Below are 23,032 nucleotides of genomic sequence, written 5' to 3'. Positions count from 1 at the left end.
ACTGAGAGAACTGAAATTGACATATCTTTCCATCCCAAGTAGCTACCAGTGTTAAGTAAAAGGGGAAGGGCTGATAGGTATGTGAGATTTCCTCCAGGTTGCCCCTATGTAGGTTTAACTCGGAAGTGCATCTTACTTACTTCAATGGGTCTTGCAACTGCAGGCTCACTTGCAGTTAAGTCTCCTTTAATTCAACACGTTACCTACTTCCTGGTGGCCTGCATGTCTACCTCAGTCCCCAGTGAGGACATGTGGGATTTGCGTCCTTCCCTTTTCAAAAGCGATGGATGTATACTTCAACTGAAAAAGAAACCTGATCAGAGATCCAATGAGAGAAAAAAAACCTGAACAAAATTATAGGTGGGGGAAGAACAGCTAATCAAGAAATTGCTGCAAATGCAAAGGCAGTGCAAATGAAAATTAGTGGGTGGATGGGAGAAATGCTTCGCTGGAAACCCTCTCTTCCCTCCCTGTCACTTTCACCAGCCAAAAAATTAGTGGGGTAACTTTTGCATGAATTTGCCCGACTAGAACACGTGCAAAAGGATCCTAGGTACGCTTATGTAGAAACCCCTCTTTTTGCGGGGATTTACTTCTTCCAAGTATGCATTGGGCTGCGCTGCAGCCATACGTTTGCTCAGGAGTAAGCTGCACCGAGTTCACGTAGAGTTACTCGCAAACCGGCGTGTATTGTATTGCTAAGGCACACCCGCCCTTCCTGTGCTGAGGCTGCAGGCAAGCAAACGAGACCTTGTCGTCTGTCCTGGTTCTCGGTGGTGCAACGTCTGGAGGTGCCAAAGCGCTTTGCACTGCGTCTCGCAAGCTCTTCTCGATCCCTCATTCACGCTCTTCCCGTCTTGTCTAGTTTCTGATCTCACAGCATTCCCCACCCCTTCAGCTGAGTAAAGGCGATCAATGGACTTCCCGGAGAAATAAGAAGGGGGACTATGAGGCGCGCTCCCTCTTATTTTGCGGGGGGGGGGGAGAGACTGCGGTCGGCAGAATCAATGCAAACACCGAACTAGGGCGTGTGTGCGATGCCTTTTGGACTGGATCCGGAATCATGTTTTGGGGAGAGGTCACAACTTTATCGCTTCCAGCCTCTGCCCAAAGCCAGTCAAGCACCCCACTCGAGAGACTTGGGAAGCCCCCCTCCTTCTCCGCAGCAAGCCTTTCCGCTCTCGCGTCTTCTGCAAAAGCAGCACCCAACATGCATTTAAAGGCTACTCGGCAGGGCTTTATACCTTTATACTCTATCCCACCCAAAGCCTCCAACCAGGTCTTCAAGAGCAGACAGGGGCAAAGTCACCTGCAAAAAGAAAAAAAAAAGGGGGGAATATCCGATTCTTTGTGGCGGGGGTGGAGATTACCTCGCAATTCCTCGCTAGCACGGTAGCGTTAGCTTCGCAACATCCTGCAAATGGTTTACAAATGCAGACATCCTCTGGAGGGGGGATATGTGCGTGTGCGGACGGGTGATTCCATCTTCCCATCGTCAGTGCATGGAATGAACCTTGTCAATTTTACTCGAGGGTCTCCCTCCCTCTCTCTCTCTCTGAATTGTTTCCCCGAAGAAATGGTGGAAAGAAACAGACATGTCCCCCCCCTTTTTTAAGGTGGTGTGGAGAAGAGATTTTTCACAGCATCTTTTCTTCCAGTATCGTGATGCCAAGTTCCCGCAAGGTGGGACGGAGGGTTTCCTTTCGTCTGCACGACGCAGCAAGAGCCGGGAAGTTAGCAAATCTTTGAGCAACCCGGCCAGATCAAGCCCCCCGCCCTGCCGCCCATTTTCAGTATTTAGTGTTTTGTTTAACCATTGCAAGCACAACAACAACAAATCCGCAAGGATGGAGAGGTGATGATCAGTCACCTGGCTTTTAAAACAAAACAAGAGTATTCATTCCCTGGGGAGCTTCGGCGGTCAATCCTGAAGAGCTTGAGCCGGAATAGGCATTAAATATATATATATATATATATATATATATATATATATATATATATATATATATATATATATATATATATATATATATATATATATATATATATATAAATAAATAAAAGACTGAGAAAGGAGGGAGGGGGATCCAGTTCTCCCCCTCAAGTTACAGCGCGAGTTGGTTCAGTCCAGCTGCTGCAGCTGGGAAGGGAGAGAAAAAGAAACGGTTCTCTGTGCTTTCGGTTTTTTTTTCCTCCTGAGCAAAAATATATACATATTAAAATACTGTATATATATATGCATGTAAGATGAAATAAGAACCATCCTGACTTCCCTTTTTTTAAAAGACTCCCCCTTTCCCCTCCTCTCTTAGATTATTCCACTGTCCAAAGGAAGGGGGGGGTTAGACAGAAGAATTCAACCCAATCGCCCACTTCTCTCTTCCTCCTCCTCCTCCTCTCTCCTCCTCCTCCACCAAGCCGATCAACCCCCCAGCCCCTCTCTGACATGCAACCCTCTCTCGGTTGGGACAAGCCGGCATGCCGCTGCAGCTTTAAACGGAATTGGGGGAAATTGGGGATTTTTGCTCTCATGACGGTGGAGGTGAGCTATTGGAGTCGGATTCTTCTGCTGTCGGTGGGGGTTCTGGCCACATCAGCCGCCGGTAAGTGGGGCCGGGGAAGGGATGGTGAAGTTTTGGAAGGACCTTTCCGGGGATGTCTTTTGTGCCTAGGCTGGGGGAGCTCTCACCTCTACCCTCCAGCCCATGGAAGCCCCTCAGTTCGTTGGCATTTTTCAATGGTTTGTGGCGGAGGGGGATAACTGAGTCTCGGGGGGGGGCGATCTCTCCTTGCTTGAGAAAAGCTTGCCTAGGATGGCTCTGCCTTGCAGGGTTTTGTTTTTTTTAAAATCGGGGGGTTAAAGTTTGCAGAAAGATGGTTGCAAGAGGAACAATCCTCAAAGATATATTTTTTGGGGGGGGAGATGGAATGATGGGTCTTCCCTTGCTTGAGGAAAGCCTGCCTAGGATGGCTCTGCCTTGCAGTTTTTTCTTTAAATCAGGGCGTTAAAGTTTGCAGAAATCTGGTTGCAAGAGCAACAACCTTCAAAGAGAGATTTGTTTATTTTTGGGGAGGGGAGATGTGATGAGAAAGGGAAGCTCCTCTTCTTGCCATCTCTCCAGAAGTCAAATTAGACAATGGACCTTCTTTGTTTTTTGTTCGGCAAAGCAGGGTGACAGGTGCGCCAAGGTGGAGAAAAAAAAATTCAGCATTTTTCACAGTTTTCCCCATCCCTCTTGATTTTCATGATGTCCCCCTTACAGATCTTGTGTCTGTGTAGACCTGTAGTTCTCCAATGCCTCTGGAATGGGCTACTACTGGGAGGAAGGGTGGGATATAAATTTAATAAATGAGCAAATAAATAACAATAATAGAACCGCTGTAGGAGTAACATGCAACATACCTTCTCTCCTGAATTCCAAGCAGAGGACGATTAAGGATGGACTGTGGTGTTTTTGATTAAGACTCAGCCCACCTTCAGTGGAAAAGGGACCCAGAATGGGCACAAGAGGAGCCTGATATCATTAGTGCCCCCCCATCCATCCCAGTCCCCGCTTGTTTCTCCTGCAAATGCCCTTGCTGCAGAACCCAAGCCAAAAAAATATTAATCTGTTGCTGGAGTTTCGTTTCTTGGTGGAGTGTTATTCAGGGAAGGAAGAAACAGAGGTCAGTTTTCTTCCCTGGGAAGGTGTTTTAAAAATTATTTTTATTATGTTAATAATGAGGATTTCCTCGAGGATGGCTGCTTTTGGAATTCTTTCCCTGAAGAATTAGGAGGGTCTTCCTCCCATCTCTCTCGTTCTCCCTCTCCCAATACTTTTGAATGTGACCAGCCACAATCCTAAGCACACTTACTAAGGGTAAGCTCTATTGAATGTAGTGAGGATTACTTCTGGGACGGGGGAACACAACATATCGCACAGGATTGCTGTGTGGAATGGTTTATCTGCTCCATCAACTTTGTGGCTGTAACTGAAATTCAACACTGAGGTCTTTCCATAGGGAGATTCTCTCCAAGAGAACGTCTGCTGACAATTAGCTGTTTGTTTGAGATCATGTCTAGGAAACTCTTATAAGGATGGGGGCTGAAGGTGCATTGATGGAGCAGGGTGGAAGTGCCGGGAGGGGAGAGTTGACCAACTGATTAGGGGTAAAATATTCCTTTTGACTGGCTACGTACACTTCTTCCTTCACCGAACCTTCCTGGCTCTATGATGGTGAGAGAGAAAGAGCAGCCAGATCTCTACAAGTGGGACACTTGGTTAGACGTGGTTGACAGATTGTCATGATCTCCATGGCTTCTTCCTCTTCTTCGCTAGAATTGTTTCCTCATACTAGCTGTTTCCAGTTTTAACTTATTGGTTGCTTGGTTGTCCCCTTGTCTACTGCTGTGTCTTTTTAAAAAATTAACTGATCCTTACTGTGAAGCCATCCAATTCGAGGATTGTGTCCAGAGGGGCACTTCATGCTACTCTCTACTGGTTCTCCTTTATGCTTCCCCTTGATCTCAGTGGACTTCAATGAGCTTCAGCTGGGCTGGTGTGTCATTCCCTTGTTTTAAAAAGCCTTCTCTCTGAACAAACTGCTGCATTCCTTACATCCTCACTTACTGAATCCAGTTGTCTGGTTTTTATTCTTTTTTAATATAGATATAGATATATTTGGGGAAGGGCCGTAGCTCAGTGGTGGAGCATCTGCCTGGCATGCAGAAGGTGCCATTCCCGACATCTCCAGGTAGGGCTGGGAGAGTGCGGGAAGCACTGGAGAGTCACTTCCAGTTAGTGTAGACAATACTGAGCTAGATGGACCGATGGTCTGATTCGGCATAAGGCAGCTTCTTACATTCTTATTACATTCTCAAACTTTTTTTGTCCAAGATAACTCCAGGTCGTTCATTAAAACAAAAATGCCTGCAGTGATTAGTTCATGCTTGTCTGCTCCTTGGTTGCACAAATGTTACTATTTCCATCAGTCTGTTGGAGTTTTTCAAGGCTCTGGTATGATGCTGGACGGTTAGTCAAAGGATTATATACTGTAATGAAACAAAATTAAAACCTCGGTGGTTCTGAATCTACCGGGTTCTTTTTCCATTGAAAAAGGGAGTAATGACCAGGAGCGCCCAAAGTGTGGCACTACAACTGTGTGAATAAAACTACCGGGAAGTAGTTGTAGCCTGTATTAAATATATACATTCAGATGTATATCTAAACCCATCCACCTTGCTAGCATTGCATTAATCTACTTCTATCGAATTACTGAAACCTGCCTATAATTCCAGATGCTTTTGGAGATTCTCAAATGAGCAATACAAAAAAAATAAAAATAAAAAAGGGAGGGTGAAGTTTATTGCCAGTTCTCTCTACAGGTGTTGCTGTCTTGGAGGTAATCATGAGCACAGCCAAATCTCGAAATGCACAGATACTTTGTGCTGTGCAAGCTCGCTATTGCTTCAAGGAGCTTTCTGTCAAAGAAGGCAGAGAATGTTTCCCTTGAAACAGTTTAGTTCTTTTGCATTGGGGTGCTTTAAAATAAAGCATTAAAAAAAAAAACCAAGCCGTCGAAAGACTTGATATTCATAGGGTTTGTCATTTTAACCTAGCCTTTGGCCCTAAGACAGGAGAGCCTGTATCCAAATTATCTGTGCCTTTCCAGGCTTCCCTTGCAAATCGATATGGGGAAAAATGAATGTACTGTCTCCAAAGACAGGATACTCCATTGCTGAACTGCTTCGCATAGAATGCAATACAGAAGAAACTGGTTGCATTTAAACCCTCTTCATAGATTTATCCTATTTTTTTCACAACGACCCTGTGAGGTAGGTTAGGCTGAGAGAGTAGTGGCTGGACCAGAGTTACCCAGTGAACCTCATAGCTAAGTATGGATTTGAACCCGAAACTCTGTGGATTGTGTCCAAACATTCTATCTGCTGCACCACAGTGGCGCTATGAATCCAAGAGTGTTGCACATGGTTTGGTGGGTCACTCAAGTTGTGCACCTTGATCCAAAGTTCCCTCATCTTTCTGACCTTTTCTTAAATACTTTGAAATTGTTCAGAGTTCTCCACCTGCTATGAAATCTACTTTATGGACTGAATATGATTTCAAAAGCATTGGGGGGTCACACTCCACCACTATTCACATCCCGCCCATCAAGATGGTGGACATTTTGCTGGTTTTATATAAAGGCCAGTTGCCGGATTACACTGCTTTGCCATGCTGTAGTTCAAGTATGGTCCTCCAGATGTTGATGAATGACAACCATCATCCCTGGCCTTTGGTCCTGCTTGATAGGGTTGATAGGAGTTGTAGTTCAGCAACATCTGGAGGACCAAAGGGTCCCCACACCTGCTGTAGTGTGACTAAGAAACTGAATATTGGGTTGTGCTATACATAAGAAGAGCCTGCTGGATCAGGCCAGTGGCCCATCTAGACCAGCATCCTGTTCTCACAGTGGCCAACCAGATGCCCCTATGGGAAGCCTGCATGCAGGACCTGAGTTCAAGAGTCTCCCCTCCTGCATTTTCCAGTAACTGGTATTCAGAAGCATACTGCCTCCCACCATGGAGGCAGAGCATAGCCATCATGGCTAGTAACCACTGACAGCCTTCTCCATGAATTTGTCGAATCCTCTTTTAAAGCCATCCAAGTGGGTGGCCATCACTGCCACCTACGGAGATACGAAGGGGTTCACTTCTCCAACTAAACAAGCTGTAATCTGGTACACAGTTGAACGTAAGAAGAGCCTGGCTGCTGAATCAGGCCCAGGGCCCCTCTAGTCCCTCGTCCTGCTCTCACAGTGGCTGCCAGATGCCTATGGGACAAGCAGGACCTGGGTGCAAGAACTCTCAGGTTAAAAGGGGGAGGAAAACCTGCCCTATGTAATTCTGCCAGAAGCTCCTGCAGTGAATGGGCCCCACTGGTATTTTGATCTCACTACGAGTCCTGCAGGATCAGAGATGAGAAGGCCCAGAAAAGGCCCAGAAGGCCCCCTGAAAAATCCACCCCCCATTTTTCTGTTTCCCCTTGATTCCCCCCCCCCCATTTTTCCCTGGAAAACCGACCCTTGCCCCGGAAAAACCTGTCCTCCCTCCATAATCTTTTCCAATTTTTTTCCCCGAGTCTTCCCATCTCTATGCAAGATCTGGCCCCCTCTGTCTGTCTGACCCATTTTCACCCGGCCTGGGAGAGCAAGGGCCCCGACTGACTCCAGTTACCGAAGGTGCTTCTGCTCTCCAAGGTGCCCAGTAGAGACCACTGGGGTGGAGTATTGTTTAAGTGTTGTTGTTGGGTTCAAGGTGTGGTTTTGAAGGTGTAGTATTTTTGCTCTTTTCTGGATTATGTTCTTATATTGAGCCTGCATACACGCCACACATTTAAAGTATGCAACTTCCTCCAAAGAATCTGGGAATTGTAGTTTACCCTTTGCAGAGCTACAATCCCCGGGTTCCCTTAACAAACTACAATCTCCAAGAGTCTTTGAGGGTAGTCACGTGCTTTAAATGTGCTTTAGACCTTATTATGAATCATCAGTGTATTGTTTAATTTCATCATGGATTTAGTAACGTGTTATTTCCATTAGCCTTTGGGTTTATATGACTTTTTAAATTGTGTTATGTATTGTTATCGCTGCACCCTACCTTTAAAGCAGTATCTTCACACTTTATCGCAGAATGAGTGGCTTAACAATCAATCCCTCTTCTGGGGAACTCTGGAAATGTTAGCTCTGTGAGGAGAACAGGGGTCTTCTAACAACTCTCAGTTCCATTCACAAACTACAGTTCCCAGGATGCCTTGGGGAAAGCCATAACAGTTTAAAGTGGTATGATACTGTTTCAGATGTATAGTGTAGATAGGGCCTTCGTCAGTTGGTAAACGTTTGGATTGTTGTGAACTGCTCTGAGTATAGTTTACCATGGAAAAACAGGATATAAGTAAATAACGATGAGTTTTGTGCTAATCTAATCAGAATGCCATCAGCCACCTCTTGTGAAATCTGTTTTTCCATACAGACCATTGTCATGTGTAGTGGCTTTGAAGTGTTTTTTTATCCCTGAAATTATGCAGATAAGATGCTGATTTCAGTCTGTGCATAATGGAAATGAAAGAGGGGCTGATTGGGCAAACATGTGTTTAGTCAGATATTTCTCATATCCATCCATGACTGAAATAAATTATTTACATGATTCAAGGATAAACCTGAAGTAGCAAGAAACATCAAATCAACAAAAGAAGCCTTGAATAATTAGGGCCTTTCCAGTCATCTTTGTTGCCAGTTGTCATAATCATCATTTGGCCTCAACACACTTGGTGACGAGCCCAGAAATGGCTAAGACCCTGATCGCAGGTCCAGTTGTTTCAGTTTTAACAAATGCTTAATAGTTTAAAAGTGATTTAAACTATAGAGAGTTCCTCACTGTGGGACAATGTTATTTACTGATTTATTTATTAGATTTATATCCCACCCTTCCTCCCAGTAGGAGCCCAGGGTGGCAAACAAAAGCACTGAAAACACTTTAAAACATCACAAAAAACAGACTTTAGAAAACATTAAAAACAAAACATCCTTAAAAACATATTAAAACAAAACATCTCCCAAATGGTAAGTGCTACAGCACTAAAGGTCTGCTTCCTATGTTGTGCTGAAGGACCTCCTGATAAGATAGTATCTGCAGGAGGCCCTCACCTGCAGAGCGCAGTGATCAATTGGTTTATAAGGGATAAAACGATCTTTCAGGCATCCTGGTCCCAAGCTGTATAGGGCTTGGTATACCAAAACCAGTACCTTGAACTTAGCCCGGTAGCTAATAGGTAGCCAGTGCTATTCTTTCAGAAGTGGGGTGACGCTGACGATACCCTGCCCCAGTGAGCAGTCTCGCTGCTGCATTTTGCATCAGCTGCAGCTTCTGGACCAACCTCAAAGGCAGCCCCATATATAGCACATTACAGAAATCCAGCCTGGAGGATACCAGTGCATGGACAACAGTGGACAGAATATCCCAATGCAGAAATGGCTGCAGCTGTCTTACCAGCCAAAGCTGGTAAAAGGCCACTGAGGTCACCTGGGCCTCTAGCAACAAAAATAGATCTAGGAGCACCCCCAGATTACGGAGCTGCTCTTTCAGAGGAAGTATGACCCTATCCAAAGCAGACAACTGACTAATTATCTGAACTCAGGAACCACCAACCCACAGCGCCTCTGTCGTGGGCTTGCACGGCCTCTCCTGATTCAGATATTACAGGGAAATAGAGCTGAGTATTATCAATGTACTCCTGACACCTTGCTCCAAATCTCCTGATGACTGCTCCCAAGGGCTTCATATAGATATTAAACAGCATGGGGACAAGTTGGTACCCTGTGGCACCCCAGAGCACACATTACAACTGCCAGGGGGCTGAAAGACAATCGCCCAATGCTATTAACTGAGAACGACCCTGGAGATAGGATTGGAAGCACTGTAAAACAGTGCCTCTGATACCTATCTCATTAAGTAGGCCCAGAAGGATACCATGGTCAATGGTATCAAAAACTGCCTAGAGATCAAGTAAGAATAACAGGGTCACACTCCCCCTGTCCTTTTCCCAATAAAGATAATCCATCAAGGCGATCAAGGCTGATTCAGTCCCGTAACCAGGCCTGAACCCAGACTAGAATATGTCAAGATAATCTGTTTCATTCAAGAGTACTTGCAATTGCTGTGCCACAACCCTCAATCATTTTCCCTAAAAAGAAGGTATTTGCAACTGGTCAGTAGTTGTCACAAACCAGTGGGTCCAGGATGGGCTTTTTCAAGAGCAGTTGTATCAGCACCTCTTTCAGGGTGTCTGGAACCACTCCCTACCACAATGATACATTGACCACACCCTGGATCCACTCAGTCAAACCCCCTTGGCAAGCTTTAATAAGCCAAGAAGGGCAAGGGTCGAGAGGACACGTTGCTGGCCCCATTGTCGGATGCACCTTGTCTACATCATCAGGCCGCATCAACTGAAACCGATTGCAAGAAGTTGCAGCAGACGTTGCACTGGACACCTCACTGGGGACTGCAGTAAATGTGGAGGGGGCATCAAGATTACTATGGAGGCAGGCAACTTTACCCTCAAAGTGCCTTTCAAACAATTCACAGTTAGCCTCTGAAGGGTCTAAAACTCCATTTCCTGGAGATGATGTCAGCAATTTTAGAACATAAGAACAATCCTGCTGGATCAGGCCACACAATATTTGGATATAAAGAAGCAGAGCCAACTTGGGGGGTGGGAGTAGTAAGGGGCAGGAGGGCCTCAAGCTCAAAGGGGGCCTGAAATTTAGACCCTTGTTAACTTTTTTTGGCATTTGATAAGTTTTGCAATCTGTTTTTATGCTCAGCGGATCAACCTTTGACATAGCTTATCAGCTTAGAGCTGCAAATTTAAGCAGATGAGACATGTGGTTTGGTAAATGACAACTTTTTTTTTGTTAACCAATATAGATTTTGTCATAAGACAGAGTCAGAGATGTTAATAAATATTAATTAAAATGTATCAGTTCTGATAGTACAAGATTAGACCTGGTGAACGTGTCCTCTCGGATCACCTGATTATGTAGACAAACCACTGCTAGTTTTTATTGTGGCTAGGAGCCTCAAAAGCTAGAAGTGGCCCAGGCCTCTCTAGAGCCCTGAGACGGCCTGTAAGCAAGTCAAATATTCAGCTTCAAATGAATGTGAGATCCTAAAGTTTGCTTTGATGTGTGGTGAGTCCTGATCCCCAGTCCTGCTGTCTGTTTCGTTGTCTGTTTTTTAACATAACTTGTGTATCTATTTACGCAACTTGTGTAACTTACATTCATTTCAAGGTAAAGGAAACATCAAAACAATGTTTGTTGTTGTTGTTGTTATATGCCTTCAAGTCGATTACGACTTGTGGCAACCCTGTGAATCTTTTTTGGACATATTCATAGGATTTTCATGGTAAGAGGTATTCAGAGGTGGTTTACCATTGCCTTCCTCTAAGCCAGTGGTTCTCAAACTTTTTTGGTTCATGGCGCACTGTAAAACATATACAAATTTTCTGGCGCACTTCATGTACAAAATTAAAAATATATTAATATATTTTAAGGGGCCCAGCCTGGCTATTAATTGATCATGGATGTAATAAATCTCTATACAAATGGGTTTCTTCTCATTTTTAAAATATACTTTCATAATATTCGCGGCACACCTAGTCACCTCTTGCGGTGCACCAGTGTGCCGCGGCGCACCATTTGAGAATCACTGCTCTAAGCCCATGGTACCTGTCATTCCCAGGTGGTCTCCCATCCAAGTACTAACCAGTCCTGACCCAGCTTAGCTTCCGAGATCAGACGAGATCGGGTGTGTTCAGGGTAGTACAGCTGTAGGCCAAAACACCATTAAAATGGCATTAATTGTGTATCGTTTGGTAACTGGAAATAATGATGTGAGTGAATACCAATTGTATTCGTTTGACTGATTTCCATTCCTGACCACAGACAAACACACAAAATGCAGCAATGTCTGCTTCCTTTTCCATCAGAATTCTTTGACTTCCCAAGCCTTGATTCATGTTGAAGCAAAGTAATGCACATTACCATCAAGTGTGTGTATGTGTGGGAGGGGGGACCATAAGAACATTAAAATCCTTATCTAATGGCACCACTGCTGTTTCTTCATGAGAACATTGCCTCAATGGAGCCAGTTTCTTCTCTCCATAAAGGAAAGGCCTACTTCTTCATATCAACAACCAAGGCATCCTTTGAAAATTGTCATGGAGGTGATAATATCTCCTGTGTAAATATATTTCCTCCCCCGCCCCTGATGTTTCTGCCTGTAGTGATTCTGTGAGGGAATTTCTTTCTCTTCAAGTTTCTGATTTACTGTGCTCGATGCCCTCTTAGACATATTGAGCAACACCATAGCTGGCGTTACCTACTGTGTCTGTCCTGTAGATTTTCCATCCAGAGATAACTGCATCCCATCGATTATCTCCATCCCACCAGCTGCCTTCTATTCGCACGGTATCAGGAAGCGCTCTTCAGTCGCCCATCTTGGTGTTGAGGTTCTCAGGTTTTTCCTTTCACCTGAGATCTGACTTTTCTTTTGCTCTCCTTCCCACCACTGCTTATTCTTGTAGCGTAGAGTGACCTACGCTACAACTGCAGCTGCAACTGCAGGCTGCTCAGTCAGTACTCAATCCACCACCATTATCTGCCCAAAAAGAGGCAGAGAAAATAAAATAAAATGATGCTTGTGACGATCTAATTTGGCAGCAGCCATTTTGCTTGGAGTTGGAGCCCTGGCATCATCATCGTTGTTGCTGTTGTTGTTATTATTATTATTGGTCACCCAGAAGTTCCAGGGCAGGTTACAACAATTTTAAAATTCAGCATTAAAAGCAATTAAACAACCTAAATTCACAAAATAGGATGGGTCCAAAAATATATGTCTCCGGTGGCAAAGAGCAGGGTAAAGAGGTGTGTCTTCAGCATTTGCCTAAGGCTGCACAGTGAAGTTGCTAGATGCACTTCAGTAGGGAGGCAGCAGTGCCACAGGGGCCGCCACAGAGAATGCCCTCTCTCGCCCCCCCATACTTCTGAGGGTGGCAGAACGACCGAAAGAGCCTCCTCTGCCGATCTCAAGCCCCAAGAGGGTCTGTTGGGAAGGAGGTGGTCTTTTAGATATTTGGAACTGGAGTTGTTTAGGGCTGTAAACACTAACGTGAGCACCTTGAAGTGGGCCCAGCAATGAACTGACAGCCAATGCAGCTGTTTTAAAACAGGGGTTATGCGAGACCTAAAGGAAACCCCAGTCAGTAATCGGGCTGCTGCATTTTGGACCAGTTGCTGTTTGGACCAGTCCACTTCTTATTCCAGCCTTTGCCAGCTTGAGATGTTTTGGACTACAACTCCCATCAGCCCCAGCCAGCACAGTTGTGGGCTGATGGGAGCTGTAGTTCAAAACATCTGAGGGCACCAATTGGTGATGGCTGTCTTACTCTATCCTCAGAACAGTGTTCTGAGGCAACTATCTGCTGACCAAGGCACACCCAGCTTCAGCACCCAGCTCCCCATTAAGCGCTGGTCTATCGGCCATGTTTTGTTTCCCACAGCAGTGACACTGTGAGAAATTAAAATGGCCACTAGGTTATTGCTGCCCCTAAATTAGCCTGTGGCCGGAGGTGACTCACGATGGGGTCCACGAGAGTGCCGAGAGCCCCCTCAAGCCTGTAGAGCTTCATGGGCTGACGTGGCTTGGCCATGAAAGATAGACATTCATCTCGGGCACGTTCATCCTGATACAATTTTCTCATGGAAAACCCGTACATTGGGACAGGAAAGATATTTTCCCTGGCTTAAAAGGGTAGTGGCTCTTGTGTGTGTGTGTGTGTGTGTGTGTGTTTAAATGGCCATGGGCCAGTTAGTGGAACTTCCGCTTTGAAGGCAAAAGGCTGCAGATTCAGTCCTTGGTATTTCCAGTTAAAAGTTACCAGCTGAATTATTGTTAATTGTTATCTCCTTTATTTAAAAAAAAAATCCAGAAGATTAGAAAGGACTTATTATAAAAACATAATTGTTGGACTATTGAGAAAGGCCTCTGCCTGAGTCCCTGTAGGTGGGGAAGATTGACAGTTTCTGCGCCCACTCACAGCATCCTCCTTTCACGCCACTGCATCCGCCTCCTTCGCTGCTTCAGCCTGTCGGGGAGCCCGAGGCTCTGCCACTTCCTCAGTTGCCCTGCTTGTAGGGGGAGGAAGAGGATGGCAGCCCTTTCTTTGTACTCGCTGGCTGGGGAGGGCACGGAGGAAGCTTGTCCCTGTGGCACTGCCATCCTCCTCCTCTCCCACCCTCTTGGGTGGGGCAACCAAGGCAGCAGAGACTCAGGCTCCCTTGACATGCCGGCGGGAAAGGAGGATGCTGCAGTTCCGACACCGAGTCCTCTGCCGGTAAGCGGGAGGCTCTGGATGGGCCCCTGCACATGTGCAGACTGCATCTCCGCTGTCCCCGTGGCTTCTGCATCTCTTGGGGTGGGAGGAGAGAACTTTTTTGGGGCACCCTAAGCTGAACAGCATGATGGGCCTCTTGGGAGTCAGTGGAGGAGGTCTTAAAAAAAGGAAGACAGGAGAGTTGGCTTGGTTTGGCAGTCACCCTCTCCCTGAACAAGGCACCTTCCTGAATGGGTTCCCGATACCCTGTGCCCCGGGGGTCCTCAGAAACCTAGAGCTGGCCCTGAGAGCTACCGGTAGTCATGGTTTGCAATACTGGGATGGGCCAATGTCTGACTCAGTATATGGCCTATCTTGCCATGTGCCTTTATTCTATTCCTACTCTTTACTGATTGTGTGTTCCCAGAATATAAGGAGTATTCAATTCAATTCAATTCAATTTATTGTGCGATCACAGACCCAATAAGGCAAATCATCAGATAAAAGAAAACAGTCTATAAAACATTAATTTAATTTAATTTATTTATTTAATTACATTTTTTGACCGCCCTATAGCATTAAGCTCTCAGGGCGGTGTACAACAAAATAAAACACATTTAAAATACGAGCAAGTGTGAATTTCATAATGCAGTTATAAAAACATTTTAAGCAGAAGATTAAAAATTTAAAAATTTAAAATAAGAGTTACAATACAAAATTTAAGCTTAAAATGCATTTAAAATGCCTGGGTGAAGAGGTAGGTTTTTACCTGGCGCAAAAGGATAAATATACAATACAATATAAATATAATATGGCTTTAAAATGGAGTGTTACAGTTTGAAAAAGAGGACCATCTTACGTATTCTTTGAACTGAAAAAAGGAACTTAGCTACTAGCTCTGTGGTCAACTTGTTGGTATCAGCCAAAAGATGTTTCCAATACCAGTCCAAAGATCTACCAGGAAAATTTTCCATAATAGGACCAAGGAATGTAGTACGTTCTTCCTTATAAAAATATAAGGAGTAGGTATTCTTCCTCTGTGTGTGGAGGTTTCTTACCTTCCATGACCAGTGGCAATTGATAGGTTATTCTCCGTGATGCTGTCTTGTCTCTTTAAAAAACAATCTAAGCTGTGGCTATAACAGTATCTTGTAGTATCAGAACAGGGTTATGCCCTCGGTTAATTTTGAATAAATGCAATACAGGTTCAGAGCAACTCAAAAAAGGTGGTGCGGTATTACCTTACTGTTCTAAATTGTATGCCACTGTTTTTGTTTTGTTAATTTCCTGTTTGAATGGTTAATGAGATTTTGAGATTCCGTGAATACAGTTTCTAAATAATGAAATGGGAATGCACATCTAGCATTATAATGGAGTTTTTAGAGTCACTCATCTATTTATTTCCTAAATGCCTGTTGGCGATAGTGATGCTTGTGGGCTTTAGTACCAAAAACCGGTTGTGTTTAGGTGACCATTACCTGGCCAGGCTAGAAGTCCACCAATAAGAGCCACTTTGAAGGCTGTACAGAAATACCAGTATTTTTTTTTAGCTGCCATTCAGGGGTTATGAAATGGAACATATTGACTTGGGAGGTAATGGGCTGTCCTTCACTGGAAGTACTATTTAAGGAGAGTTTGGATAACCATCTGCCAGGGATGCTCAATGTACTTGCCTCCTCCATTGCTGATCTTGCACTGAGTAGGGAGTGGAGGGTGGACCAGATCACCTCCAAAGTCCCTTTCAGCTCTGGGATGCATCAGATGCTAGTCCTCCTTGGAGTAGACCCGTCGAAATTAATAAACCTTACTTAGCCATGTCTATTGATTTCAATGTGTCTACTCTGAGTAGAACTAACATTGACTGTAACCCTCTATTTCTATTTCTTTTGTGCACGAAAACGCTGAAATGTTTTGGCTGTGATAATCATTTTATTCTTAAAGGTTTGTCCCTGCCTTCTCGCCGGCTCTCCTTCCAACTCATTACAAATGGCCCCTCCAAGAAATTCCTGACTTGTGTTGGAGATAACTTTCTCCTACAGAAAGTGGAGAAAGGAACTAGAAGATCAGCTATCATTGACTTGATTCTAACCAATAGAAATGACTTAGGCTGCAATCCAATGCACATTTGCCTGGGAGTAAGTCCCATTGGACCCAATGGAGCTTCTTTCTGAGTATCTATATGCATTGCATTGCAGCCTTAATGGATGAAGTGGCAGTTATGGGAACTCTGGGGAAAAGTGACCATGTTATATTCAGATTCTTGATTTTAAAGGAAGCAAAAGCTGAGAGTAGCCATGCGTGTACCCTGGAGTTCAGGAAAGCCGATTTTAATAAACGCAGAACAATGGTAAGTAAGGTTCTGTGGCAAGTGACCCTAATGAGAAAAGTTTCTAAAAAAGGAAATTCTAAAGGCACAATGGCAAACAATTATGTCAAGGAAAAAAGGGGGAAGACAGCAGATGAAGCCAATGTGGCTTTATAAAAAGCTTAGAGATAATCTGAAAACAAAAACATAGGAAGTGGAAGGAAGGCCAGGCCACAAAGGAAGAGTACAGACAGGTAGCACGGAGTTGCAAGGATGATGTCAGGATGGCTAAAGCTGAGAATGAGCTGACATTAGTGAGAGATGCCAAAAGCAACAAAAAAGCTTTCTTCAGGTACATCCATAGTAAAAGACAGAGAAAAGAAATGGTGGCACAGCTACTCAGTGAGGATGGCAAAATGATAAGAGATGACAAAGAAAAGGCAGAAGTGCTCAATTCCTACTTTGGCTCAGTCTTCTCCCAAAAGAGGGTTTATGGCCCTCTTGGCAAACGTGAAGTTGAAGGGGCAGGAGTGCAGCTTGAAATTGATAAATGATTAAGGAATACTTCTTTGAACGAGTTCAAATCTCCAGGGCCTGATTAACTGCATCCTAGAGTATTGAAGGAACTGTCTGAAGAACTCTCAGAACCACTGTCTATTACAATGATTCTCAAACGGTGCGCCCAGGCACACTGGTGCGCCCTAAGAGGTGACTAGTTGTGCCTCAAATATTATGAAAGTATATTTTAAAAATGAGAAGAAACCCATTTGTATAGGGTAAGTAATAGTTTTCTATAGTTTAAGTTATTTTTATTCATAGTTTAAAATATATTAATATATTTTTAATTTTGTACATGAAGTGCGCCAGAAAATTTTTATATGTGTTACAGTGCGCTGTGAACCAAAAAAGTTTGAGAACCACTGGTCTATTATATTTGCAAAATCATGGAGGATGGGTGAAATGCCGGATGACTGGAGGAGGGCTAATGTTGTACTCAGGTTCTGTTTGCGGAATTCCCATTGACATGTCGTTGGCCACTGTGAGAACAGGACGCTGGACTAGACGGGTCACTGGCCTGATCCAACAGGTCTTCTTTAAGAACATGGTTCTCCTCTAAGAACATACTTTGCTATACAAGGCTGCATCCCTGAAAATGGTTGTTCAAGGCTGCACTGCTGAAATAGCTGGTGTGGGGCAGAAAGCCCATCCTCACCAGAAATCTTGGCAGCTATTCAGAGAATCTCCAAATTGTTTGCAAACACCCCACCAGAAATTTTGACCAAAACAAACAAATCAGTTAACAAAAGGAAGGAACCTTGAGCCAGGTGTGAAAAGCAAACGTACAATTTTGAGCAGGACTATCCACTTGTGCATTGTATTTTAAAGAAGTTTTAAGTGTACCCCTAAAAACAATGGGTGAATGAGATTGGCACATGCTTAATTAGGGTACACTCATAAGGGAGGTATAATGGTCTGCAGCTCCTTGCGGCATGTATGTTTGGTAGCAAACCTGGTTTTCCCTCTGTGTCATGTGTTGAAGGAGCCATGGCACTATGAGGCGAAGATTTGGGAAATGTAGAGGAAAGTCTTCTCTGGTGTTTCCAGTACATGTGTCTACCCCCACCTCAGTACCTGGCAAGGAAGCACTGAAAACGTTGAGAGAAATAAATCTGCCTCATAAAATACTTACGTTGTAATGAAGGCACAGTTTAATTTCCAAAATATGTCTGCTTCTGCAGTTTATTTTGCATCACTGTGTTAAAGAAAGGGACTCTCCCCTCTCTCCCCATGAGCTCAGATTTGGGAATTCATTGTCACATTAGTAGTTGAAACAGCTGAATTATAGTAGCAGAAAAAATGTCTTCTCCTACCTATGCAATAGTGTTGACAAATGCAGCTGTCAAAATCTCAGACTTTGGCTTCTTCTGGTGGTCAGGCTCACACATCCCTAGTGTTCTAGAGGTACAAACCTTGTTGGTGCACATACGCACTCTCAACCATCAAAGGACACCTGGTCTCACGATTGTTCCATCTGCCAGCTGCGCTTCTTTTGCAGTGCTGCTGATGGGAGGGCAGGAGAGGTCACTTGGCGTGGCTGTCTTCCAGTTGCCTGGGAGGTTCTGTCAAAAGGAGAGACATATCAAAATGGGTGCAAGGAACATGATCCAGGCTCTCTGCCATGGATCTTGGTCATTCATGTTCACTGTCGGAGTTGATTCACTATTGAGAGTATTGCTGAGCAATTTGCCAGGATGCATTATTCCTTCTCTCTCTCCCTCTGTAGCTCGGGCAGAACATCTGCTTTGCATGCAGAAGGTCCCAGGTTCAGTACCCAGCATTTCCAAGTAGGGCTGGGAGAGTCTTCCTTCCTGAAACCCTTGGAGAGCCACTGCCAGTCAGTGTAGACAGTGCTGAAGTAGATGGGCCGGTGGTTTGACCTGCTATAAGGCAACTTCCTATCTTCTTCCTACTCTCTCTGTCTTGCACCAAGGAATTATTATGGGAACTGTAGTCCAGCAACATCTGGGGACCCAAAGGCTGGGAAAAGCTTAGATTGTCTAAAGGAGCCCGGTGAGTGATAGGGCTCCTCAGCCATTAATTACTTATTGATTAAAACAACAAAATCAATGATTAATTACAAGAGCCAGTGTGATATAGTCAACTACTACTCCAGTGTTGGATTCAGACCTGGGAGGTCAGGGTTCAAATCCCCACGCAGCCATGAAGCTCACTGGGTAACCTTGGGCCAGTCACAGCCTAACCTACCTCACAGTGTTGTTGTGAAGATAAAATGGGGAGGGGGAAGAACTATTTGAGCTCCTTCAACAAGCTCCCTAGAGGAAAGATGGGATGTAACTGTAATAATAAAGAAATACATACAAGTTCTGAACAGCATAAACAAGTGAGACCTGCACTGCATTTGCTGCTAAACATGATGCCCTCCAGATGTTGCTGCATTACAATTCCCACCATCTCTGACCATTGGCAATGCTGGCTGGTGGGAGTCTGACAACGTCTGGAGAGCATCACGTTTGTGACTACAGCTAGACGGTGAAAAGCTCACGGAAGGCATTTTCCACTCTTCTCTCTCCTCCCCCCCCTTCTCTTTCTCGGCTTACGCGCAGCGTTCTGTGGACTGTTTTGTTGGATTTTTTAAAAGACATTTCATATTGGTGCAGACCTTGGGGTTCCCCTGAGCATGCTGACACCTCTTGTTTCTCAGTTATTCTGTTTTGGCTCCACTTTCTGTTGGCACTCGCCACCTGAGTTTGCAATTAAAGGGAATGATAGGTACAGTTAAGGAGCACGGTTGTCTCAGAGATAATCATATGTAAATGAAAGACAGTTCTAAAAGCCTACTTTGTGGTCACATGCCAGTATGACTAGAAATGGAACTCTGGGTGGGGCTAGACATATGAGAGGGTGGAGTTATGCAAATCACATGGGCTCAGTTTCTCAACTCTTACGATTGTTGTTTTCCTCCCCTTGAAAACCTTGAGGGAAGATGATTCCTCGCTGTGCCTTGTTCTTTTCCTATATAATCTCTTCTGCTTTGTTCTTAGTGTTGCTACAGAGCTTCACCTGAAGAGAAATTTGATGTAAAACTAGTGATTCTCCCTTGAGGATGTTTTCCACATCCATATCCAGCACTAAATGAAGAGCATCTGTATTTATAGGTTTGCAATGAGATAGTTTCTTTATTGTGGTCTGTAATAATGCTACCCAAAGCAATTTTTTCCTAGGGACAGACACACCACAGCTCAAAGCACCTGTTGAATTCTGATGCCTTAAATGTAAATGTACTGCCTTCAAGTCAATTCACTTATGGCGACCCTATGAATAGGGTTTTCATGGTAACTGGTATTCAGAGGGGGTTTACCATTGTCTTCCTCGCCTTATGCAGCTCTTAAAGGCAAAGTGAACTTAGGTGCTGGGCATGCTTTTTATTTTAAACATTTATTTGGAGTGATTATTAACCTCCAGGTTGGATTAATGTAATGCGCTCTATGTGGGGCTGCCCTTGAGGTTTAAACTGGAGTAAAATGTGGCAGCGTAACTGCTGACTGGGGCAGGGTATCGCCAATATGTTAGCTGACTGTTGAAAAAACTGCACTTGTTGCCGATTAGCTACCCGGCTAAGTTCAAGGTTCTGGTTTTGGTGTCCAAAGCGCTATATAGCTTGGGACCAGGGTACATGAAAGGTCGTATGGCCTCCTACTGGGAGAAAGGGTGGGATAATAATAATAATAATAATAATAATAATAATTTATCCATTATATATACAGTCGATTACTACACTCTGGAGGTGAGGGCCGCCAGCAGATACCATCTTATCAGGAGGTCTGTTCTGCACAACATAGGAAACGGACCTTTAGTGTGGTGGCACCTACCCTGTGGAATTCCCTCCGCTTAAATATTAGACAGGTGCCACCTCTGTTATCTTTTCGGCACCTACTGAAGACCTCCCTCTTTCAACAAGCCTTTTAAGTAGAGACCTTTTTCCAGTCTGTCTGTGTTGGAATTGCTTTTTAAGATGTTTTAAAAGCTTTTTTTAAAGGATTTTTAAAGGAAGTTTTGTTTTAATAGGTTTTTAAAGATGTTTTCTTTAAAGTCCTTTGCTTTTAAGATGTTTTAGAGTGCTTTTAATGTTTTTGTTTGCCCCCCTGGGCTCCTTCTAGGAGGAAGGGTGGGATATAAATGTAATAAATAATTAAATATTATTTAAAGCCAGTTCATTTCTTAAAAGGCTTGAAACGTTGCTCTTGGTGGGATAGGGTTTTATGGTTGCTGAATGGCCAGCCAATCATTGGTCTGCACAGCTGCTTGGGGAGATGGTTTTGTGGTTCCTGCAAGGGCTAGCCAATCAGTGGTCTGTGCAGCCAGCGTCTTTTGGAAATAGGAGGAAGCAGTTGCTCCTGAGTTTGATTCAGTTTGGAAGTTTGTGGGTCTGTCCCAGATGGGGTGAGTGTGGACCTACAGTGACTTTGCTGCTGAAGCTGTGCGTAACTTAAAAGTTCTGGGTGTTTCTATAAAAGCATGCACCCAATAATAGAAATGTGATTGAATCCTTTAATATTTTGATACTAGGGCTTGACTTTTTGTAGCATTTCTCAGTTGCTGAAGAGAGCAGGAAAAAGGAACAAGCAATTGAATTTCCTCATAAGATCAAAAAACTCCCTGTTTATATTTTTAATGCCAAAATGGATTCCTGACCTATTGATGCCCATTGATAAAAATGATTTTTATCCCTCCCCTTGTAAATATTTGAATACTGTTGGTGGAGTCCATGGGTTTAAAACCTTCTACCTTCAGGGAATCCTTTCCATTGTGATTTGTGTGCTGAATAATTCCTACTTATTTGTCATGGAATTCCTGCACAGCATAGTAAATTCTGGGTCGTATTCAAGGCTGCAGTATTCAGTTTGTGTGGAATGCAGGCTAGGCCTGGTGGTCTTGACCCGAGGCCTATATCAGGGGTGGGGAACTGGATCCTTGCCTACCTCCATGGGCCAACTGTGATAGATAGTCAGGGCCACCCACCTGTCAGTCACCTGACATCATTATGAGTGTCTCTCTCTGCACCAATCAGCTGATTGGTGCTGAGTGCAAGCCTTGTCTGCTGCGCTAGAGAGTTCCCAATCCCAGTGGGGTTCTTTGGCAGCACTGATTGGCACTGTCAACAAGCCTTGTTTGGCCAGGAAAATCAGGAATGCACTTAAAGCTCCCAATTGTTCTGTATCAGCCACACCTTTACCTACTCCACACCTTATGCCTCAGGTGGGCAGATGGATGTGGTTTTGGAAAACTGCCCCATGGGCCAAATTAGGCCCATGGGCTGGAGGTTCCCCACTGCTGTTCTAGGTAAACAAAGAGAGTGCCCTCCAATACACTTGACACTCATTGGGAGCGGCATGTTATTGGAGATACACTGTTGGGTAAGCTTTCTTTCAGGGAAGATTGTCTGCCATGGATGATCTAGAGTCATAGAATAGTTGAGTTGGAAGGGGCCTATAAGGCCATCAAATCCAACCCCCTGCTCAATGCAGGAATCCAACTTAAAGCATGATTCTAATTGAATAATGAAGTTTCCAAGACTGACTTCAAGAGGTGGCATGGTTAGGCATATGTAGGAGGCTCACCCCAGCAAGGGGCCAACTGACAGACATGCTGTAATCAGGAGGTAGACGCTGAGGGAGGGGGACTCACGGAGGGTAATGCACCAAAAGACCCAACAAAACCTGGAGTTGACAGTGTAAACTGCCACGGAACTCCACAAGATTCTGGGAGCACATCTTGGAAACCACTTGCATAGGTAACAGAGTGTTGAAATTACAATGAGGCAGCCTTAGGTCACAATTCCTACTTAGTGGCAAATTTTAGAGGCCAGAGGATTTGTCCTAGCCATTTCCTTTTAGCTTTCCTACCTTGCATGATTGTTGTGAATATAAAGAGGGTGGGTGGGAATCCTCACATATCCTATCTTTAGCTACCTGGAGAAAGTATAAGTTCCAAATGCAATCGATAAAAATAAAGATCCATGAGGTTAAAATCCAATGGGGTTTAAAATAGCCTAACTCTGTACATGATTGCAGCCTTTCCAGAAACGGGCTGATAGCTGCTGAGTGGAACAATGTTTTTTTTTTGTGTGTGATGGAAAATAAATCTCCCTGCAGTTTGGCTCACAGGGACATCAATATTCATAACTTGTCACAATAACACATGACCTGTTGTGTCCTTGACCTGAAAAGTCAGATATGCTTCTCTTAGGGTTCTTCCTCTTACACGGGAAATCAGGTTTTAAGATGGTGCTGTG

At 44.2% G+C, this 23,032-nt stretch overlaps 1 protein-coding gene and 1 pseudogene across 2 annotated transcripts in view; one reads left to right on the top strand and one right to left on the bottom strand.

The window, feature by feature from the left end:
• The first annotated feature begins 223 nt into the window (after positions 1–223).
• The window catches only part of CSMD2 (CUB and Sushi multiple domains 2), a 769,620-nt gene continuing 746,811 nt past the window's right edge, over positions 224–23,032 (top strand). For both annotated transcript variants that reach the window (XM_061596306.1, XM_061596301.1), the window contains exon 1: positions 224–2,603. In XM_061596306.1, coding sequence (XP_061452290.1) covers positions 2,447–2,603 — 157 coding nt within the window. In that variant the 5' untranslated portion in view covers positions 224–2,446. The remainder of the gene's footprint in view (positions 2,604–23,032) is intronic.
• On the bottom strand, positions 11,257–11,375 carry LOC133371070 (5S ribosomal RNA; annotated as a pseudogene).

The sequence above is a fragment of the Rhineura floridana genome, chromosome 15, assembly GCF_030035675.1.
Source record: "Rhineura floridana isolate rRhiFlo1 chromosome 15, rRhiFlo1.hap2, whole genome shotgun sequence".
NCBI lineage: Eukaryota > Metazoa > Chordata > Lepidosauria > Squamata > Rhineuridae > Rhineura > Rhineura floridana.
This window is presented reverse-complemented; position numbering and strand designations above follow the sequence as displayed.